The sequence below is a fragment of the Myxocyprinus asiaticus genome, chromosome 3 (genome assembly GCF_019703515.2).
Source record: "Myxocyprinus asiaticus isolate MX2 ecotype Aquarium Trade chromosome 3, UBuf_Myxa_2, whole genome shotgun sequence".
Classification (NCBI taxonomy): Eukaryota; Metazoa; Chordata; class Actinopteri; order Cypriniformes; family Catostomidae; genus Myxocyprinus; species Myxocyprinus asiaticus.
In genome coordinates this window covers 45661541-45685294 of record NC_059346.1, presented here as the reverse complement: position 1 = coordinate 45685294, position 23754 = coordinate 45661541, and the positions used below count along the sequence as shown (strand labels likewise).

At 39.9% G+C, this 23754-nt stretch overlaps 1 protein-coding gene across 1 annotated transcript in view; it reads right to left on the bottom strand.

Moving 5' to 3' along the window:
* LOC127425499 (neurogenic locus notch homolog protein 1-like) overlaps positions 1 to 23754 on the bottom strand; it is an 86260-nt gene that overhangs the window by 14503 nt on the left and 48003 nt on the right. Inside the window, exons 13-26 of the mRNA XM_051671569.1 lie at positions 22846 to 23038; positions 22263 to 22408; positions 22056 to 22169; positions 18383 to 18502; positions 17848 to 18000; positions 17540 to 17768; positions 16095 to 16296; positions 14932 to 15085; positions 14611 to 14795; positions 13514 to 13646; positions 11215 to 11472; positions 10964 to 11076; positions 9952 to 10523; positions 4750 to 5184 (exon numbers count right to left, since the gene is read on the bottom strand). Coding sequence (XP_051527529.1) covers positions 4750 to 5184; positions 9952 to 10523; positions 10964 to 11076; positions 11215 to 11472; positions 13514 to 13646; positions 14611 to 14795; positions 14932 to 15085; positions 16095 to 16296; positions 17540 to 17768; positions 17848 to 18000; positions 18383 to 18502; positions 22056 to 22169; positions 22263 to 22408; positions 22846 to 23038 — 3007 coding nt within the window. The remainder of the gene's footprint in view (positions 1 to 4749; positions 5185 to 9951; positions 10524 to 10963; positions 11077 to 11214; positions 11473 to 13513; positions 13647 to 14610; positions 14796 to 14931; positions 15086 to 16094; positions 16297 to 17539; positions 17769 to 17847; positions 18001 to 18382; positions 18503 to 22055; positions 22170 to 22262; positions 22409 to 22845; positions 23039 to 23754) is intronic.

Here is a 23754-nt window from a genome sequence, read left to right as displayed (position 1 = left end):
TGGGGTCATTGACCCATAAGGTGCCCACGGCATGGCGATACTACAGGGGGTCTTAGTTAATTATTATTAAATTATTGTTTAATCTAAAAAATTAAATAAAAATGGTAAAAAATAAATAAAAATCAAATAAAAGTTAACTTCAACTAAGAAGAAGCTAAAGTTTAGCTTTCAATGTCCCTCCAAAATTAAAATGTATTAAGTAAAATTAAAATGTGTCACGTTTGTAGGCAGAGATGAGGACCCAAACGCAGAGATGAAAAACAAAAATCCTTTATTTACAATAAACCAAACATAAAACTCCCATGAGGGGGAAACCAACAAAAACTACCCCATAGGGGAAACGGGAATCCAGACTGGGGCAGAGGAAAACAGGACTGACCGGACCAGGAACCAGGTTGGGGATCAGGATCGACAGGAACACTATAAAGGACATACAGGACAGACTAGAGAACAAGACGAACTGGCATTGGACAGCACACACGAGGAGACTAAAACAGGGAGAGAAATAACAATGTTTGTTATTGATGTGGGTGCATCGTGCTTGTGTCAACTTGGCTGCATGCACTCACGTCAATAATCTATGTCGGTATTTGCGTCTGTCTCTCGCTACCTGGGCGCGCAGCGCAAAGCGACCGCAACACGCATCCTTGGACGTGAGAGACAGACACAAAGACCGACATAGATTATTGACGCGAGAGCCAAGTTGACACAGGCGTGATGCACCCACATCAATAACAAACAGACAAGGAATATGAATGTCCTGGTCCCGACACAGACCGGAACCGAACTAGACAGGAAGTCAGCAGACACCATACTCCAGACATGAAACACAACAGACAGAGACCGTGTGCACACACAAAGACAGACATGGGCGGATAATGCCACGGTCCTGTCAGACCAAAACCCAGACTGACAGAGAGACAGGACTGTGACAGTACCTGGCATCCTAAAATGGGAACATCAAACAAAACACAAGTCAGACAAAACGAGCACTAACATAGAACAGAAGATACAACAAAAAGGGAGGGAAGGGAGGGAAACCAGGTAGGGAACTTAAGGAAAGGGGTGGGGTCCGGTGGCCTGGGGGGTGCCTCAGGGCAGAGGCAGGGTCTGGAGGACTGGGAGGCGGCCACAGGGTAGGGACAGTGTCTGGAGTCCTAGAAGACAGCAATAGGGCAGGAACAGGGTCTGGAGGCCTGTGAGGTGGGCACAGGGCAGGGACAGGGTCAGGAGGCCTGGGAGGCTGCCTCAAGGCAGAGGGGACAGAGAACTGGGCGGCAGCTGCTGGACAGGGGTCAGAGTTCAGGGCGGCGGCCACTGGACAGGGGTAAGGAGGGAACTGGACAGTGGCCACAGGACATGGTTCAAGAGGGAGTGGCTCAGGGGGCGGAGATGTGGAATTCTTAGGAGGTGGAACCATGGAAGGCTTAGGGGGCGAAGCCATGGAAGGCTCAGACACGGGCAGTGACATGGTAACAGTCTCCTTGGTCGTGAGCACTGGCAATGGCAGGGGAGCACTCTCAGTGGCTGTGAGCTCAGACAGTGATGGGGGAACGACCTCCGTGGTCGTGGGCTCTGGCAGTGTCGGGGGAATAGTCTCAGTGGCTGTGAGCTCAGACGATGACGGGTGAATGACCTCCATGGTCGTGGGCACTGGCAGTGATGGGGGAACAACCTTCATGCCTGAGAGTACAGACAGTGACGGGGAACGGCCTCTGTGGCCAGGAGCGCTGGCAGAGACTGGGGATATGGTCTCCGTGGCCGGGAGTGCTGGCAGCGACTGTGGAACGGTCTCCATGGCCGGGAGCGCTGGCAGTGACTGGGGAATGCCCTCCGTGGCCGGGAGTGCTGGCAGTGACTGGGGAACGGCCTCCGTGGCCGGGAGCGCAGACAGTGACTGGGGAATGGCCTCCGTGGCCGGGAGCACTGGCAGCGACTGGGGAACAGGAGCCCTTCTCTTCCTCCTCTTCTGGACAACCGGGAGCACTGTTATGGGAGTGTCTGTCATGACTGGGCACTGGGACGGCCAAGGCTTCAAGCATTGGCTCTGGGATGGACGAGGCTTCAGACGCTGGCTCTGGGATGGACGAGGCTTCAGGAACAGGCTTGTTTACTGTGGCAGGAGTGGGCGCTGGCTTGTTGGCCGTGGCAGGCGTGGCCGCTGGCTCGTTGGCCGTGGCAGGTGTGGGTGTTGGCTCGTTGGCCATGGCAGGCATGGGCACTGGCTCGTTGGCTGTAGCAGGTGTGGGCGCTGGCTCGTTGGCAGTGGCAGGTATGGGCATTTGAGTGGCAGTTGCCCTTCTCCTCCTCCTCCTCTTCCAGGCAGTGTGTGACACTGCTGCTGACGCAGCCTCTGCCTCCTGGTGGTCTGTAGCAGCAAGCTCAGGTGAGGCGGATGCCTCCAAGGGAGCAGCAGTGGACAGAATGGGACCCCCTGAGACCATTCTGCCTACGAAAGGATGACTGAAGACAGCCCTGATGCCTTCAGTAAACAGCGCCACACTCCTGAGACAAGGAGAGTCAAGGTACTGCAGTGATTTTACCCAACATCTTGCCCGCCAGGTCAGAAAAAGGGAGATGTTAGTGACCCTTTGATGTTCGGCCATGACCAGAAAAGATGGCTCCTTCAAAAGCAGGTGGAACTGGGCCATTAACACTTCGCAGGTGTCTGGATCCCCATCAAAATATTCTGGGGCTGCTGGACCCTGAGCCCAGTCTGCACAAACAGGCAAAATGGAGGTTGAGGAGTGGCGTGATTCCATCTCTATGAGAGGGGTGCCCTCGTGCCATAGCCCGTAAAGCTGCTTAATAGCGCAGTGCATTGAGTGACCAGTTGAAGGAAATAAAAATTCTCTGCTGGGTCCAATATGGCCAGTTCATAATGTCACGTTTGTTAGCAGAGATGAGGACCCAAACACAGAGATGAAAAAACAAAATAATTTATTTACAATAAACCAAACTCCCATGAGGGGGAAACCAAAAAAACTACCCCATAGGGGAAACAGGGGAATCCAGACTGGGGCAGAGGAAAACAGGACCGACCGGACTGGGAACTAGGTTGGGGATCATGATCAACAAGAACACTATAAAAGACATACAGGACAGACTAGAGAACAAGACGAACTGGCACTGGACAGCATACACAAGACTAAAATATGGAGAAAAATCAAGCGGGTTAATAAAGGGCAGGTGTTACTAATAAAACAATAATGAGCAAACAAGGAGGCGGGGTGTGACGTAACAGAGAGAAGCATGCACGATACCGAAACAAAGCCACGGGTTCTCACAAGAAGGCAAAACAGTGCACATCGCCAAGACAATGATGCGATATACACTCATACCAATCGACAAACAAGACGAGAGAAGACACTTGTGTGAGAGTTCGGCCATACACACACCTGACACCTGAATGAAGTGACCGAACCTTAGCACAAACATGAAGACAGCTCGCGACCCGGGCACGTGGTGTAAAGCGACCGCAACGCGTGTCTGTGGATGCGAGAGACAGATGCAAAGACTGACATAGATTATTGACACGAGTGCATGCAGCCAAGATGACACGAGCATGATGCACCCACGCCAATAACAGACAGACAAGGAGTGTGAATGTCTGGGTCCCAACACAGACCGGAACAGAACTAGACAGGAAGTCAGGACCCAGACCATACTCCAGACATGAAACACAACAAACAGAGACCGCACGCTCACACAAAGACAGACATGGGTGGATAATGCCACGGTCCTGTCAGACCAAAACCCAGACTGACAGAAAGACAGGACCGTGACCAAAATGTATATGACATAATATATGTGTATGTACATCAATAATGATTATTTTGATGGCTTTGCAATGAACACATGATAGCAAAGCATGTAAATATATTTCATTAAAGGAATAGTTCACCAAAAATGAAAATTCTCTCATCATTTACTCACCTTTTGGCCATCCCAGATGTGTATGAACACAAACTATGATATTTAGAAGAATATCTCAGCTCTGTAGGTCCATACGATGCAAGTGAATGGTGACCAGACCTTTCAAACTCTAAAAAACATATATAGGTGGCATAAAAGTAATCCATACGACTCCAGTGGTTAAATCCATGTCTTCAGATGCAATATAATAGGTGTGGGTGAGAAACAGATCAATATTTTGTAGACTAGGTGTTCCTGTAGCTCAATTGGTAGTGCATGCTGCTTACAATGCCAAGATCATGGGTTTGATTCCCAGGAAACACACAAACTGACAAAATTTAATGAATGAATGACCTGTGAGTCACTTTGGATAAATGCATCTGCCAAACACATAAATGCAAATTTAATATTTAAGTCCTTTTTTTCTATAAATCTCCACTTTCACTTTCTTTCCCATTGTAAAAACACCCACACCTATCATATTGCTTCTGAAGATATAGATTTAACCACTGGAGTCATATGGATTACTTCTATGCTGCCTTTATATGCTTTTTGGAGCTTTGAAGGTCTGGTCACCATTCACTTGCATTGTGTGGACCAACAGAGCTGATATATTCTTCTAAGAATATTTGTGTTCAGCAGAAGAAGGAAAGTCATACACATCTGGGATGGCATGAGGGTGAGTAAATGATGAGAGAATTTTATTTTTGGGTGAACTATCCCTTTAAAATGAAACACTCATTATGTAACAGGGGATGAACAAGGTTGAAGACCCCTGCTCTAAATCTAGCTTATAATATTTTTAAATATACTATACTATATACACATACTAACCCTACGATCTGCAACTCATCCAGTTCTCTGCGACTTCTCCCTCCTTCCACCATAATATTGTAAATGCTACTTTTTTCTGAGCTTAAAGCATTGGTAGAAACATCGTTCCAGCCATCCAGAGATCGCTTGATGTTGTGCTTCCTCAGCTCTTGCTCATTGCCGTAATATGGGAAGATCATTGCGTCTCCCTTGCCGTCACGCCGGAAAACAATGTTGGTGTGGAGCACTCGGCTGAGCTCCCGCAGAAATCCAAAGGAGTTGTTTCGGAGCTGATCTGGCATAATGTGGACCACCACAACCAGGTGTCCAGCAGCTAACTTCTCAGGTATGTTGTCAGCACAGTCCAGACCGTCCCATTCACACTCTGCATTATTGCATCCCTGGTCACAGTGGCCATCTGCATAGTGGTCCTTACAATACTGATCGTAGAGTGGACTATGAGAGAGGAGAGCAGGATGATTAGAAATGACATCCATGTTGGAAAATCCAGCTAAAATCAGTTTCTGATGGTAGCTGGTTTTACATGGTTTTTGACTGGTCCAAGCTTGTCTAGATGGTTGATTAGCTGGACTATCAGCTTGTGGATCTGGTTTTGACCTGGTAGGCAAGCTTGGACCATGAACAAACCAGCAATCATGTTTCAAAAACCAGCATGACCACACTAAAGGAATAGATCACCAGAATTTTAAAATTCAGGCTTCATTTACTTATCCTTATGCTATTTTTAAACAGTGCACTTTTTTCCCTTATGTGAAACACAAGGAGATATTTTGCAGAATGTATGTCTGAGCTGCTCTTTTCTTTTCCAAAAAAACAATATATTCTTCACATGAAGTATGGCTTCAAACTTGGAATATATCTTATGGACCAGTACCACTTTTATTATGTTTTGGGTCCTTTTTGGAACTTGATAGTAAAACTCACCATTTACTTTCAGTGTATGCAAAAGAACAGCTCAGACATTCTTAAAAATATTGCTAAATATTGTGTTTCTTGAAAGACAAAATATGCTGACACAATGGGTGAACTATCCATTTAACCTGGATGACCTGGATAGTATTGAATAATTAATAAAAATGTCAAAAAATTGTATATTGTAATAGCTAATAATAGCTTAATAGCTTATTTCTTCTTACTTCAGAATTCAGTATTAGACTGTACTATTTGTTTTTAAGGGTCTTAATGGCTTGGCACCTCCTTACATTGCGGAACTCCTTCAGCAATATACTACTTCTAGACTTCTAAGGTCATCACATAGTCTTCTTTTAATCATTCCGAAATCTAATTTAAAATCGAAAGAGATCATGCCTTCTCTGTTGTGGCCCCTTGCCTTTGAAATAGTTTGCCTCTCCATATCAGATCCTGTACCACAGCTGATGTTTTTAAATCTCATTTGAAGACTCGTCTCTTCTCTCTTGCTTTTGACTGTGTCTAGTGTGTGCAACTACATTTATTTGTGTTGGTTTAGTATATATGTTCTCTGAATATGCATGATTTATTTGTTTCCTTTATGTAAAGCACTTTGGTCAACATGTGTAGTTTTTAAATGTGCTATAGAAATAAATGTGATTGATTGATTGATTTCTTTTTCATACTCTACTTTTTGCTTCATACTCTTTTTCAACTGTCTACAATGTTGCATTTGGAGACCCATCTGTTATCAGATTATCCTGCAATCCACAAGTACTGAACGCCATGAGAACTATATTCAAGAGGAGCTTACACATGACTGGCTAATCTATGCTATACTGAAATTTAAAGCAAAGATCTAAGCAATGGAATGCAGCATGTTTGAATAAAATAAAATTACTCATGCGGGGAAAGTCATTCAAGGAATCTCTTTTTGGCTGATGTTGATCTGAATATAATCGATATAATGCAGATATATGTGAAGTAGGCTAATACAGTTTAGTAAAAGCTAGGGTTGTCACGATTATGAAATTTGGTTGTTGATTAATTGTCAAAAAAAAAATTGCAATTATGATGATTAATTGTCTGTTTAAGGGCTATGACGATTTATTGTTATTAAATTGTCATATTTCTTCAGGTGCATGTGTGCTTCATACATCTTTCTTAAGAAGTAATTTTTATATATTTAACTTCAAATATACAGTATAAATCAAGTAATAAAATAGGGATATATGATTTCCTTTTAACGCTTTAAAAACATGTGAATGAAAAATCATGTTTTAAAAATCTAAATATTTCTAAATACTTAAAACACTTGAAACATGGGGGCCTGGGTAGCTCAGCGAGTAAAGACGCTGACTACCACCCCTGGAGTCACGAGTTTGAATCCAGGGTGTGCTGGGTGACTCCAGCCAGGTCTCCTAAGCAACCAAATTGGCCCGGTTGCTAGGGAGGGTAGAGTCACATGGGGTAACCTCCTCTTTGTTGCTATAATGTGGTTCGCTCTCAGTGGGGCGCGTGATGAGTTGTGCGTGGATGCCGCGGAGAATAGCGTGAAGCCTCCACATGTGCTATGTCTCCGCAGTGACACGTTCAACAAGCCATGTGATAAGATGCACAGGTTGACGGTCTCAGACACGGAAGCAACTGAGATTTGTCCTCTGCCACCCAGATTGAGGAGAGTCACTATGCCACCACGAGGACTTAGAGCGCATTGGGAATTGGGCATTCCAATTTAGGGTGAAAAAGGGAAAAGTGAAAAAAAAACAAAAAACACTTGAAACACATGTCTCTTTTTGGTCAACTTTAGTTTTGGTCAATTTTACATTTACACAGTATATTTTTTATAAAAAATTAAATATAAATGTGTTATGTATTTCTATTATATTTGTATTATATTATATTATATTATGTAATAGTAAAATATTTCTGTTCTTGTTTCTTCACTTTCACACTAGGGCTGAAACGATTAGTCGACGTTACTGACAACGTGGACAATAAAACATTGTCAAAAAATGTTTTCGTTGTCGGATAGTCGTTTGATCTCATTAACGTAACATGAGAACGGATATGAAACTAATGATGATGCGCGAGAGCAGCACTGCAGCTCGAGCCTCACTGAGGAGAGGAAGAATTACACAGCTCACAGTCAAGATGCACTCTAAACTTTCCGAACAGCTTCAGGTGATGTAGATATGCAAAATATGAGGGAATTATTATACAAAAATACAAAATAAGTAAATACAGAAGCACTCTGGTTGTGGAATAAGCGGAGCTGGAGATGCTGCTCCACTGCAGCAAAACTTGCGTGTCGAGCATCTTTAAAGGAAACACCCTGGTGTTACATCTTAAATGCAGTTATATTTAATGCGTTATAGCTTTATTAAAGTTCAAATAATACGGAAGCAGATCATGTAAATAACTACAAACTCCGAAACTGGCATTTCTCTGTGCGGTCAGCGCTTCTTCTATGAGTTGCCCGAATGTCCCGATCTAAGGGGGAGAGATTGAAACTGCACCTGGCTGATGAACACTGTCGCGTTGACGCTCATCCCTCAAGCGTGTGTGCTTAATGCAGCTAGATTATAACGTGATGGCTCAGGACTTATTGAATCATAATATATGTCACTGTGCATTTCTTATCGTGAAGAAAATTAGCAATACGCAGCTTTATTAATAAGAGAGAGTTTATTTTGTCTTAACTGCACTCGCAGAAGTATAACCAAGTGAAAAAATACACTTATATACAAAATACACTTATATTTAAGATACATTCTCTTAAAGCAAGTCTAAATAACTTATGTTGCTTCTCAAGTAAATGCATCTTGTTTTAAGGATTTTTAGGCAATTTTAAATGGAAAACAAGACAAAAACACTTGGTAACAATAGGATTTTTTGCAGTGAATTTCTTTACTGAATTAAACTTAATAAAAAGTATTTTTCCCCTTTAATTCAGTGAATGTCATTTAGAGGTATTTTAAAAATTTAATTTTGTCCTCTTTATTGTTAGCAAGCACATTTAATACAACTTTTTAAGTCGGAGCACAAGCTGAATAATCAGTTAAGAGCTAATAATTAATCATTACAGTAATCGCAGAATAGTCGAATAATCGTTATAATAATCGTTAGATTAATCAATTATCAAAATAATCGTTAGTTGCAGCCCTATTTCACATGCTATTTTAATGCACTTGGATTAAACACATGAGCTCTTATTTCTCATGAAGCAAAACCTTTAGAGATTTTCTTTCATAATTGTATCACTCCAAGAAATATAGTAAGCACGCGTTTCCTCCTCTGTGTCACTGTGTGTCATTAATACTATGTGAATTAACCCGCTTTGACCAGGAACACTTGCATTACACGTTCATGTAAAGTGAAGCCAGAGAGCTTTGCATTCACTATCAAAGTTTATATTTGTTTTTTTTAATATATTTTGGCGTGAGCCTCTGTTTTCGGCACGCGCTTCAGAGCGCTTGAGAAGCTCTTCAAGAGCACTTCCGGACAGGGAAAGCTCTATTTGACATCCGCAGTGCTCAGTGTCATTCAGTTGATGGCATTTATATATTCGCTTAAAATTTCCTTAGTTGGGCATTTAAATGTGACTGGAATTTGAAGTGCACAATATTCGCGGTTATCTCAAATAACGGCGGTTAGATCAAATAACCCCGATCAGATGATTTTTTAATAATCGCGACAGGCCTAGTTAAAGCATTTAATTCTAATGATAGAGATTAGAGGTATACCGATATATCGGTTTAACCGATTAATCAATCGGTGCCGATATTTTTGGATCAGTTATCTGCAAAAATCTATGCCGATAGTTGCGATACTTTTTTATTTTATATTTCTCTGTGTTCTTTTGTGGCTGGTGCTAAAAGAAGTTTACAGTTACAGGGGGCCTGGGTAGCTCATCGAGTATTGACGCTGACTACAATCCTTGGAGTCACGAGTTCAAATCTAGGGTGTGCTGAGTGACTCCAGCCAGGTCTCCTAAGCAACCAAATTGGCCCGGTTGCTAGGGAGGGTAGAGTCACGTTCAACCTCCTCGTGGTCGCGATTAGTGGTTCTCGCTCTCTATGGGGCACGTGGTGAGTTGTGCGTGTATCGCGGAGAGTAGCATGAGCCTTTTTTGCATTATTCATCTATGGCTTCTGTTTATTGGGCAAGACTGCACAGTTATCAGTCGATTAACTCAAAATAGCCAAAGATCGTCTGGTTTAATTGTCCTGGCCGATATATCAGTATTTCAATAGATTAAAACCAAATTCTCAAATATAAAGCACCACTCACTTGCACTGGCCCTCCAGTCTCTGACAGTCAAACCCGTCATAGAGGCATCCAGCGTTGTGACATTGCTCATCACACTTCCCGTTATTAAAATAACGCCAGCACTGCAGCGCGGCTGAGCAGTTCTGCCATGGATCAATGAAGTTCAGAGAGCAGTCTCCTCCATCCCAGTCGCACGCATAATTATTACACACGCTGTCACAGATCTTATTGTCTTTCTTGCTGGCACACTCTGCAATCTCGCAGCTCGCCGTCACTTCTGGAGCAGGTGTGATGTCTCGTCCAGAGCCACCTGGGAAGCTGAAGTCCAGGATGTGGCAAAAGAGGCCATTAAAGCCAACAGGACAGATGCAATGGTAGTACGGGGCCTCTGAGATGTACTCGCAGGTGCCTCCATTATAGCAAGGATTGGGGGTGCAGCGGCCCTCTGTGTCATACTGGCACTCAGGGCCAGTAAATGCAGGGGTACACAGGCATTTGGGGCTTTTGTGACCAGAAACACAAGTACCACCATTTTTGCAGTGGAGGCTCCCACAGGCATGAGCGTCATACTCACAGGTTGAGCCTGTAAAACCCTAAAAGAGACATAGATTATTTGCAAAATGCATTATTATGATAAACTGACGTGTAATATGCAGGCTGTAATGCTGTGTTCAGAATATATAAATTACTTTATATTTGAATATATCTGTGACCTCATGACTGAAATAGAAAAGCTTTTTCTTTTATTTCAATTTTATTCTTTGCCATTTTGCCACATTAATCTATAGGCACAGTAAAGAAAGGACAGGAAATGATGGGGTGGAAGAGACAAGAAAAAGATATGTTGCAAGCCAGATTAAACTTGTGATGCATGATGAGCAACATGGCTCATTGCATGTGTGCTAACTGCTAGGCCACAGCTCAGATTTTTCCATATTTCATATTTTATTTGTCTTAATAGGTATAATATACACTAAGATATTTTATTAATTATTAATCAGTTCATCGTGTCAACCCAGAGTATTGTACTAACCGGTGGACATTTGCAGATGAAGCCATGAGGTGTGTTGCTAGCTACAGCGCAGGTGCCTCCATTACGACAGGGCTTCCCTTTACACCCATCAAACACTTTGTCACAGTGTTGACCTGTCGGAACACAAAAACAAGCTCATATTAGTTTCAAACCATGAAGCACACAAGCTCAAACACACTGAACTGCATAGCCTTACTGTAGCATTGCTGTTACAGTGCTCTAAATCAACACATTATGGTCCTGTATTGTACCTGTGTATCCGGTACGACAGTCACAGCGGTAGTTGTTGGTGAGCTGAATGCAGCTGTGTGTGCCGCGGGGGTCACAAGGGTTGGATAAGCATTCATTGATGTCACCCTCACAACGTTCCCCCACGTATCCCGCCAGGCAGATGCAGTGATACCCACCCACACGATCCACACAGCGGCCCTGGTTAAAGCACTTGGGCTCCTGGGTGATTGGGTCAGTAAAGGGTGTGCAGTCATCAATGTTGATCTCGCAGTGCACACCTGAGAGAGGGGAGAGAGTAAACCTCTTACTATTGCAGAGATGTAGATATAGTAGGCTTTTTTCTAAAACCTAGTGAGCTGCCTTGCTGTGTACCACCCACATAGTCATCTACATTCAAAGGCAGCATCCTAACTGAAATCAAACCTCAAAAGTAACTTATTTGGAATGCACAGCGACATAAATAGCACTCAGCACAGAAGACTTGACTGAATATGGATTCCAATAAAGATAGAAATTTGTTTGTTTTAATCATTTAAAGATTTAAATAGATTTTTTTAATCAGAATGTTTTTAGCAGTGAATGAAATATATCTATAATCACATTTTATAAAAACATTTCTCTTGCTTCAATTCACAATTGGAAGCATGCCTATTGTATAATACCTTAACCTCTTGCGACCCCGCATGAGGTTACTTGCGCGGATGTTGTAATTTGGCTTTGCTTTATACAACGCATAATTTAAATTCATTTAAACTGACTGATCTCAGTTCAGGAGACTAAACAACCAAACAACATGGCACCGACCACAGCGGAGTTTGTCTTTTGGAGAAACTCCAACAAAAATTAATCTAGTAAGAAACCTAATGTCATGTGTATTTTGTTGATTCATGTCTTTTATTTTGAAAAGTTTAGTTCCTGTTCCCTTGTCATGTGATTTCATGTTTTCTTTCCATGTTCATGTGTCATGTTTTCATTGGTTTATTGTTTAATTATCTTGTTACAGTTCTGTTTGTTCATTGGTTTATGTTCTCCCATGTCTTGTATTTAAGCCCTCGTGTTTGCCATTGTCGATTGTCAAGTATTGAATGTATGTGGATGTGTTTTGTTCTAGCAAAGTCAAGCCACGTTATGTTTATGTCAAGTCAAGTTTTAAGTCTAGTCAAGTTCATGTTTTACGTTTATAGTTAGGGTTTTGGATTACTGCACTTTGTAAATAAACTGCACTTGGGTTCTCTTCATCTTCACGTCATCATCTCTTCATCTGCCTGTTTCCAGCCACACATTACACCTAATTACGTTTTTACACTGAAACCTGTTTGAGTCAAAAGAATGAGCCTCTAGTTTCATCCGATATGCCATTTTTTAAATTTTTGCGATTTATCGCAAAACGCCACGCTACTAAACACAATGTTCACTAATGTGTACTTTAGCACATTTTTTCCTGTCATTCAAAAGCTGAAAAATTTAGCTTTCAGGGGCTTAATGTGGAGTTAGAATTAAAATAAGGTGAATTTCGAATGGTTCTGAGACCAGTGCAGACAGACAGCACACTGGAGGTTAAGTAATTTACTAAACAGGGAGCAAGGGGGTATCCTATAGCTCTCTCTGCAGCTAAGTGCATTCACTCCTAAAATCCAACCAAAAGTTCAGTTTTAGGCTGCAGATGATGTTTGGACCACTCAATATGTTTGGCAGACATGGGACAATGGTAATCAGTACATCGATTCAGAATTTAGAATGCATAATTTTATTTTAACATGGTTGGCAGCAATTGGATAATGCTGGTCATTAATTTGAATCAGAATTAATCATGCTAATTCTGATGTAATGTCTGTAACGTCTCAAAAACATGAATAACCAACACTCCTGTAAAAATATAGCTTGGTATTATTTAAAATTTCACAATTTAGTCCTGCTGTCCACATATGTTGCCATCAATGTTTATGAAAACTATTTGCTCTAGAATTATTATTATTATTATTATTATTATTATTCCATGTTTATTAGGTGCTACTTGTTTCAAATCAAAAAGGGTCTCAGGAGATTAAATTGCTGTCTAGGATTTGGAATAGAACTGTTGACTTCGAGAAAGGGCAGTTAGCTAAAATTGGGCTGGGTAATATAACACTGTTGCAGATTATGTTTCTATTGTATAGTCCAACTATGAGATGTAATTAAGCATATGCTTTTTACATGCATGACTAAATCAATTATAGAAAAAAACAACAACATCTAAGCCTGTTGATAACAGTTAAGTCCTAATTAATGAAGATTGGGATGGGCAAAGAAAGCAAAACAGAGGAGGAAGTGAAAGCTGACCTTGTGTTCCCCGGGGACAGGAGCATTTGTAGGTATTGATCAGGTCGATGCATGTGCCCCCGTTCTGGCAGGGCTGAGAGAGGCACTCATTGATCTCATTGGAGCAGTTCACTCCATGATAACCTGGCACGCACTTCAAGAAATAAGAAAAAGAGTGAGGCAAATGAATGCCAAACATGAAACAAGCCTGTTTCTGTTTACTTGGCAGTTTCTGCTCTCTTTGCAAAACAAGCAATTATTTTACAAAGAAGGGAGATTTACATCATAAGGTTCAAAGACTATTACTATTACTAACATGTATTCTACTAGAACTTTCTCTCTCTTTCATTTGTTTTCTAAGGCCCAGAGCATACTCTGTACAAGTACATTAATGCAAACGCTTCTAGCTACGCAAGTTTGATTTTTCCTTAATGTGTCAGAACACAACTTAGAATGCAACCAAGGTAAATCAGTCCACTAGGCCACAATCTTAGAAATGCTCCCGGACAGCTACTTTCTATGTATACAAGCTGCATAAAGTACATATCCAATCTAATTGAATGGGGAAAGAACAGAATCTCAAAAACGGTTGGTCAAGATTACGAACAAAGAACATATTTCAAATCAGCAGTAAAATCTGACAACAATGGTATCATAAACTGTGCTTCTTTAGCTCTGATCATGCTAAAAAACGCTATTTTTCAGGCTGGTTTAGCTAATGTGCATGCTTGCTCCTGAGTTGACTGACAGGTGATATCTGTATCTAAAAGGTGATTGTTTTTGTTTTTTTTTACATGTAAGACGTGTCTTCCTTTTCAACATCTGCCATATTGGGTGTCCCAATTTCTCCCATTAATTTTATTAAAAGTGCTCAGTCTCGGGGCAAATAGTATTTGTTTGAAAACTTAAATTGTATCTCGACTGTAGTTAAAAAAAGAGAAACTGTGCTTGCAATGCATTGGCAAGGCATTTGCATATGTATTTGCATAGCTGCATACAGTATGTTACTGGCCTTCTTTATCATGCTAATATGGGATTTGTTAAAGCGATAAAATGTGTATTTAATAACCTCACCCTTCATCCTAACTAATAGATGTTCTAAATGAATTTTGACTTACTTCACAGGAATATCCGCCCAGGTAGTCGGTGCAGGTTGCTCCATTCTGGCAGGGGTTGGGAATGCATTCATCCACCTGCTCCTCACAATAGCTGCCTGTGTATCCGGCCTGACAGTGGCAATAGTGTGTGTTTCCTGCATCCAAACACTGGCCAGAGTTGCGACACAGCCGAACCACATCTACACCTAAAAGTGGTTGGGGGGGGGGGGGGTAGTTCAACACAGAAAATGTTCAATAATTTTGAACAGATTGAGTGAACCAACAGAATTGTAAGGCGGACTGCTAACAGCTTTGAGACACATGTACAGAGACTAAACCTACCTTGCTGTTTGGCCGCCACCTCGCAAGAAACACTAGGGACGTCACAGTAGTGACCCGTCCAGCCTGTCTGACACTGGCAGCTATACCTGGTGCCACTCTGTCTGCAGATCCCTCCATTCTTACAGGGAGTGGGTTTACACCAGTTCACCAGCTCCTGGGAATCAACAAGAATTTATACAGTGCTGTCACATTTTAACACATGAAATACATGCAGTCACACATTGATATCAATTTCAAAAATGAATTTCTTAAAATCTTAATGATCTAAAATTGCTTTTAAATTGATATCCTTTTGGGAACATCTGAAAGTATTGCTGTTAATAAGAGATTAATATATCAATTAACCAGTGAATATTGCATCGACCACTTAACACAAGTGGAATTTAATATAAATCAACCAGCAGCTTTGAAAGTGGATAATGCGCATTTCTATATTCCCCAAATATTTTTAAGGGGAATTTTAAGTTAATGTTGTGAAAGATAAAAGGTTATTAAATTGTTGTGTTATTAATTATTTTGATGGTCATTGGATATCCTTAGTTATTGGCACCAACACTAAACCTATAACAGTTGATCACTAAATATAATATAGAAGGATCAGTTGTTTTCTGTAATTATAAATTGTTCAATGTGCATTGAGAATATATGCCATATATCTATAATTTTAAACATTCATAACATTTAATATACATGCAATATGCAGCTGGGACCCACTTTATATTAGGTGTCTTTAACTACTGTGTACTTAAGCATTTGATACAATGTACTTATTATGCACATACGTGTTGCTGCATTGTACTTACATTTAAAGCACCTGCAATTTATTACATCTGTAGTTACATTGTTAACCTTACCCCTAATCTTAACCCTAACCCTAACCCTACCCCTAAACCTACCCTTACCTCAACCTCAGTAGCAGCAAATGTGAATCTTGTGAGAATTTTTGCAGAACAACATGGAGTTACACAATAAGTACATTGCATTGTATGCATTTTAATGTTAGTACATAGTAGTTAAAGACACCTAATATAAACCTCCATAGGCTACAATATAAGACTGTGAAAATACAATGAATGTACAGTATCATGAATGCTTTATGAATGCCAAATTTTACTGTAAATTATTGTCCATTTAGCAATCTGTCCATATCTTTGTTGTGTTACCTGGCAGTTAAGGCCATGGTAGCCCTGAGGGCAGGTGCACTTGTATGTGCCATAGCTATCCTGACAGGTGCCTCCATTCATGCAGGGTCTAGAATCGCACTCATTGATGTCATGCTGGCAGTAGTTGCCAGTGAACCCCGCTGGGCACAGACAAGTGAAGCTGTTGATGCCATCCACGCAAGTGCCTCCATTAAAACAAGAACTGAAATCAAGAATAGATATCAGTTACAAAGTGACAGATTAACTAGCTCAAGCAATCCATGTTGTTAAACTCTTTGATTACAGATCTAATCTAGTTGCATTGTCATGTGTTCACCAGAGGAGGCGCTAATAGGCAACAGAGGAGGAAGCAGCACCAACGCTATTATCTACTTATTTTCAATGAGAAAACTTAGCTTAAGATCTGTTGTTTTATGATGACCATGTTTTATGGAGACATTATATTAATTTATATGTACAGTACTGTGCAAAAGTTTTAGGCACTTGTGAAAAACTTTCAAAGTAAGGATTTCTTAAAAAAATAATGACATAAATAGTTTTCATTAATCAATTAATGTCATACAAAGTCCAGTAAACAGAAAAAGAGCTAAATCAATATTCGGTGTTGCCACCTTTGCCTTCAAAAAAGCCCCAATTCTCCTACTTACACCTGGACACAGTTTTTCTTGGTTGTTGGCAGATAGGATGTTCCAAGCTTCTTGGAGAATTCACCACAGTTCTTCTATCTGTTTAGGCTGTCTCTGTTGCTTCTGTCTCTTTATGTAATCTCAGAATGACCTGATGTTCAGTGGGGGGCTCTGTGAGGGCCATGACATCTGTTGCAGGGCTCCCTGTTCTTCTATTCTATTCTATTTTATTTGCAAAAGTAATATTTGGGAGTATAAAATGTATATTTCCTATTGACACTCTAAAGTAGTAGATATAAATAACCATCTTACGACAAATGTTTTTGTGAAACATCTTATGTGCCTAAGACTTTTGCACAGTAGTGTATATACAAACACTTTGTAATCATTTATGTCTCTGTAAACTGATCGTGTTGGCCATTGTTTTCTGTATTTAAGGGACAGATAGCATATTTCCAATTAATTAATTAATTAATTAATTTTTAAATAGTTATAGTCCTAATTCAGTACTGCAAGAGTTAGTTGAGTATTCTTGCATTTATTGAATTTGTTAGTTTGCCCAAGACCTTATATCACATTGACACCTTCACTGTTGTGCAGAAATTGTGAATTTTTGGTTGGCCAATTGTTCTCTGGTATGTATCTGTTACTGTTTGTTTATGTCTAAAGGGAGCAGAGTTGGGTTTGTTTGTCGCCTTTTTTGTCTCACTTTTTTTTTACAATTGCCTATTGTAGCCAAAACAGTAACAAACTGTTGGTAATGGTCAATATTTACCCTTAAGAAACAAATCGCTTTAAAGTTGAGTGCATATTTTTTACCTCTCCGTACAGTCTGGTGTGTTGTTCTCACAGTGTATCCCACTGAAGCCAGGTGGACAGGTGCAGGTGTAACTGTTTACACAATCAGTGCAGTTTGCACCGTTTTTACACGGGTTACTGTCACATTCATTAATGTCCTCCTCACATCTGGTGCCCCGGAAACCTGGTAGGCAGGTGCAGGTGAACGTGTTCACACCATCTTTGCAGAAGCCGCCATTACTGCAGGGGTCTGAAGGAAAAAGACAAAGGTTTAGACATCAGGGCAAGATAAATGAGATGAAAAAATAAGACAAAAAGTGGACACTCACTGGGCTTGCAGTCGTCCATGTTTGTTTGGCAGTTGCGGCCCGTGTAGCCTGACTTGCAGCTGCATTTGTAGCTGCCAACAGAGTTCTGACAGGTTGCTTCATTTTGACAAGTGTTTTTGACACATTCGTTGATGTCGACCTCACATGTTTGGCCTACAGTGGGACAGGTTTACAGCAAAGCACAAAGTATAAATATAATTTATCAATGAAGCATAATGTTGATGCTAAAAAGACCAGCTTAACCAGCATGCAATTCCTATTTTTGCTGGTTAATGTTGGTTTGGTGCTGGTTTAGCGGGTGGACCAGCATAGCCATGCTTTTAACCAGCAAAACCTAGCCATTGAAGCTGGTTTACCAGCATGGTCTTTCTGATGAAGATGGTTAAGATACTTTAAAACCCTGGTGCAGACACCAGCATCCCATGCTGGAGGACCAGCACCCAAAACACTGGGTGACCATCAATGTTGGTCTTATAAGCACAGATGACAGAATTCGCTGTTGGTGTGTGTGTGTGTGAAGTGTGTGATTCATTACCTTGCCATCCTTCAGGACACACACAAGAGAAGCTCTCGTAGTCTTCTGACTCCTTGCATACACCTCCATTATTACAGGGTTTAGGGCTGCATGGAGCCAACAATGTCTCACAGTTCTCACCTAGTGAATAAAATGTCAAAACATAAAATCTTACAGAAATTTCAATTCAGATCAAATATTTATTTTTATTTAAGAGGGTTTTTTAATCACCACAATAACTTTCTTAATCAGTATTACTTAAAATACATCGAAACAACCTTAAAGGAATATTCTGTGTTCAATACAAGTTAAGCTCAATCGACAGCATTTGTTCCTCCTTTTCTTTAAAAAACAAAAACAAAAGCAAAACTCGAGGTAACAGTGAGGCACTTACAATGGAAGTGTATGGGGCCAATTTCTGGAGGGTTTAAAGCCAGAAATGTGAAGCTTACAATTTAAAAAAAGCGATGACATGAATTATTCTGTTAAAACTCATGTACTATTTGAGCTGTAAAGTTCATAATCATAATTTTCACAGTCATTTTAGGGTTTTAGAGTTTGTTGACATTACATCATCAAGGCAACGAAGTTGTAAAATTGGATATAACTTTACAGAAATGGTTAGTATGTGATTTTATCATACTAAAATTGTGTTAACATGCATTTTGTTTATGTCTTGTGGGTATACTTTTGAAATGGTGGGTATTTTACAGCTTATGGATTCGCCCCATTCACTTCCATTGTAAGTGCCACACTGGAACCCAGAGTTTTGCTTTTTTTAAAGAAAAGGATGTGCAAGTCAAAATAGTTTTTTGTGGTAATCAATATTATGCCACATATGCTGTCGATTCAGCATTCTACTTCCACGAGACTAAGCCGTTGGATTAAACACACCCCCTCTTTCCAAAACCCCAAACTCCAAAGATACCAAAATCAGCCTTATTGAGAGCAGAAACGGTTGTTAAAAACAACAGAAGTAAAATAGCTCCCTCAACTGACAACTGTTATGAACAACATGGCATAAAAATGCATTATGCCTCAATAATTCACTGCAACTACAATGCTATGAGATCACACAAAATGATTGAAAGGCAGAAAGCGTCACTGTCCGCGGACACATTTTTGTTTGCTGTTTACAGTCTAGAGCTGTCACAGAGGCCGGTGAGATATCTCACAACACTTACTTCATTAATATCTTTCAGGGAGTAGGAACATTTTTTGCATACATTTCCATTAAAAAAATCGCTTACAGCACCTTTAAGGCATGTTTTCAGAATATATACACTACCGGTCAAAAGTTTTGAAACACTTACTCATTCTTTATTATAATTTTTTTTTTCACATTTAGAATAATAGTATAGTAAGTCATCAAAACTATGGAATAACATAAATGGAACTATGGGAATTATGTTGTGACTAAACAAAATCCAAAATAAATCAAAACTGTTATATTTTAGCATCTTCACCCTTTGCCTAGAATTTGCAGACATGTACTCTTGACATTTTCTCAATCAGCTTCTTGAGGTATCACCCTGGGATGATTTTTAAACAGTATTGAAGGAGTTCCCATCTATGTTGGGCACTTATTGTTTGCTTTTCTTTATTATTTGGTCCATGTCATCAATTTCAAAAACTTTTTTTTTATTATTACATTTTAGTTTTATAATGAAATAAATTAATATGGTGGCACAATTATATTTTTGTCTACAAAACTAATTTCAAACATTTACGCATACGCCTTCAGATCAAAAGATTTTTAATATCATGAGAAACATTTCAGTCAAGTGTTTCAAAACTTTTGACTGGTAGTGTATATTTAATTAAATTTAGTTTTCTTACCCCATTGGCAAATTGCTTTGTCTTGTTTTCATCATGAACCTCACAACTTTGTCTCAGATTTATGCTTTTAAACAAGAAAAAACTCATGGCCAATGAGGGTAAGAAAAATGAACAATTCAAGATATATTCTAGTTTTCTCGTTTTATTATTATCTTGTGAAATTTTGCTTATTATGTAAAATTATTTTGTTTTAAGGATGTTTTTTCTACTGGAAAACAAGACAAAAATACTGATTATGAAAATGATTGATTACAGTGAACTCTGTAAATTTCAATCATCGAGGGATTCAAGGCTATTTTATATAAATATATAGATATATTTAATTTAAGACTTTCTTAGGAAACGTTCTTAGACATTCTTGCAATCTCAACAGTCCTAAATTTTGAAGACGACACTCGTTCTCTCAAGATACTCTGCTGGAGATTAGACTGTCAGTACTAGCAAGCAAAGCACATTTGGCCTATCAGTTTCCACGATGACCATCCCCTGCAGGAAGCCAGTGTGTTTTCCTGCCATTGTCTGGCCATTTGCATTTCTGTGAGAGAGGAAGTAGGGCAAACAGGAAATGTGACAGGCTACTGTTCCCACCCTGGATAGGAGTAGATTTTTGTTATTCTTGATATAACACCATGTGGATTTTTCCAAAAAAGCAAGTTACTGGGAATAAATATGATTTGGAATCCAGAGGCAGAACATCATTATCTGTTCTGTCATAACACAATGAGAGGAAAGAATGTGTTGACTACTGAAAACACATCTTCTGTACTGTCACCAGAGATGCTTGCAAGGCTCATTGTGGGGCCACTGTCAACAAACAGGGACTACACTACACTAAAACTACTAAAGTACTGTAGTTAACAACCACAAGCTAATAACAAAAAATAGCTAGCTATTTAAAGACACCTTGAAATCAAAAATGGAATCTTGTGTTTATCAGATTCATCTGTTAGCTCTGAGGTCGACTATTTGCTAGTGCAGTGATTCCCAAAGAGGTTACGCCTACCCCAAAGAGGTTCCAGGGGGTACAAGAAAAGAATTGGATTTTGCAACTATTTTGAGCCTATAAAGCAAAATGCATGGCTAAAAATTTAACATTTTATTTTAGTTCAAAAGAAGACATCATATTTATTTATGGAATAAAAAAATAAAAAATCTTTTTAAAAAAGCTAAAATGTAATCAAAATAATGATAAAATACAATTTGTAAAATAAATATTTCATAATGAATGAAGTTAGAAGGTTCCCTGTATAATTAACAGCATTAGCTGAGACAGAATTTCTTTCATATGTATACAAAATGGACATTATAACTGAAATATGTCAAAATGAAATCAGATTTGAATCAAATCAAGAGCTTGTGATTCTTTATCAATACCCAGCCCCTAATAGGGATGTCAATAGATCAACTCAGTACTGATTGATGAATTGTAATCTATATTAATGATGCCGTTAAACAATATTTAGTTTTTGGTACCAGTCTTTGGTTTTGTGTCAATGAAGGGGAACTTGAGCCTTACTGATGGTGCTGTGGGGTACTTAAAGGTTTAGTTCACCCAAAAATTACCCTCACCCTCATGCCATCCCAGATGTGAATTACTTTCTTTCTTTTGCAGAACACTAACGAAGATTTTAAGAAGAATATTTCAGCTATGTAGGTCCTCATAATGCAAGTGAATGGTGGCACGGTATTTGAAGCTCCAAAAAGCACAAAAATGCAGCATAAAAGTAATCCATATGAATCCAGTGGTTAAATCCATGTGTTCAGAAGTGATATGATAGATGTGGGTGAGAAACAAATTAACATTACAATCCACAAAGAACAATCACAAAATGGCTTGAATAAACTGAACACATACCAGTGTAAGGTAGCAAACAGTTGCATTTGTATCCAGCCACATCATCAATGCAGGTTCCTAGGTTCAAGCAAGGGTTGGAGGCACATTCATTGATATTAGTTTGGCAGTTAGGACCTACAATCGAAGGTTAAAAAGACACAGTGAGTTTGAGTCAGGGTCAGTGAGGAGACCACACAGTTGTCCATTAGCAGTGTGAATCATACTAACCACTGAAGCCAGCACGGCATGTGCAGACGTAACCACTGGTCATGTCCTTACAGGTGCCTCCATTCATACAGGGGTTGGACTCACACTCGTTGTTGTTGATGTCGCAGTTGACCCCACTCCAGCCCGAATCACAAATACAGTTATATCTGTAAGAAACAAGATATTTACTTTTTTACTCATAGACTTGGACCTGTTAGCTTCTTCACTGGCTTGAAAATCCACTTAAAACCAGCTTAAAGTGGTAGCCGGTTTTATAGTACATGGTTTCTAGCTGGTCCAAGCTGGTCATTTATGGTCAATAGCTGGTGCAGTCTGGTCTAGATGGTTGATTAGCTGGGTGTCAAGAAAGTGGAAACAGATTCGTACTGGTAGACCATCTTGGACCAGCAAAAAACTAGCTGCCATTTTCCAAAAACCAGCTTGACCACCTTCAGTTTGTATCAGTCATAAATTTGTGTAGTTTACGTTAAAAAAAAAACTATGATTTGTACAAATTGTAGCTGACTATATGTTTGTTTTGTAAGAATTACATGCCAGGGAAATTAAATATGCAGTCTGCATATGTTTTGGAAATAGAACAGACCCATTGACTTTGTCTTCACAGTGTCCATGGATACAGGGGTTGCTAAGGCATTCATTGAGTTGTGATTGGCAGGTTGTGTCATGGTAGCCCTCTCGGCACAAACATATAAAGCCATTGACTCCATCAACACAGGTTCCACCATTGTGACAGGGGTTGATGGCACATTCATCAATGTTGATTTTACACATTTTCCCTACAAAAAACAAAGGATTATAACAAAGGTTAAAGAGTGTCGTATTTTCAAATCCTTGAGCAAATTTTTGTTGTTGATGTTTTTGCTGAGTATTATAATTTACAGTATCAGTACAGTACAGTAATATAGTAACTTATTCTTCAAAAATCAAACTGTAAGTCCTGAATTGGCACCATTCATTTGGCCATTCCCTATTTTTCTTGAAATCCTAGGCTTAAGGCCCAGCTTTTAGGCTCCACTTCAGGCAGCACCACAATTCACCAAACGCAATGCCTAGCATAAAGGCAGGGGTTTCATTTGTCACTTGTCTTTAAAGCACTGGCCAACTTTCCCCTTTTAAAAGATCGACTTTCGCAAATCGTTTGCAGATCTTTTCTTCTTTCAAACTCCCAGATGTCCTGGAGATCTTTTGGCTGAATGGGGGAGTGGGGTTGGCTTGTGTGTCTGTTTGATAGGTGAGGGATTGGGTGAGACTGTAAGACAACACCGCAGCCTGGGCAAAGTGTGTGCTCGCTGGCCAGCTGTCTCTCCCCACCCTGTCTCACCTGTTGAACTCTTTGTTGACTCCACCTCTCTTTTACAATAATAAGACCTGGGCTAAACATACCACCTACAACTCAAGACAGAGCTGCTGAAACCACATACAGAAGTTGCTTTTTCAAAGCTCAAGAGTGTTAAAGGGATAGTTCACCCAAAAATGAAAATTCTCTCATCAT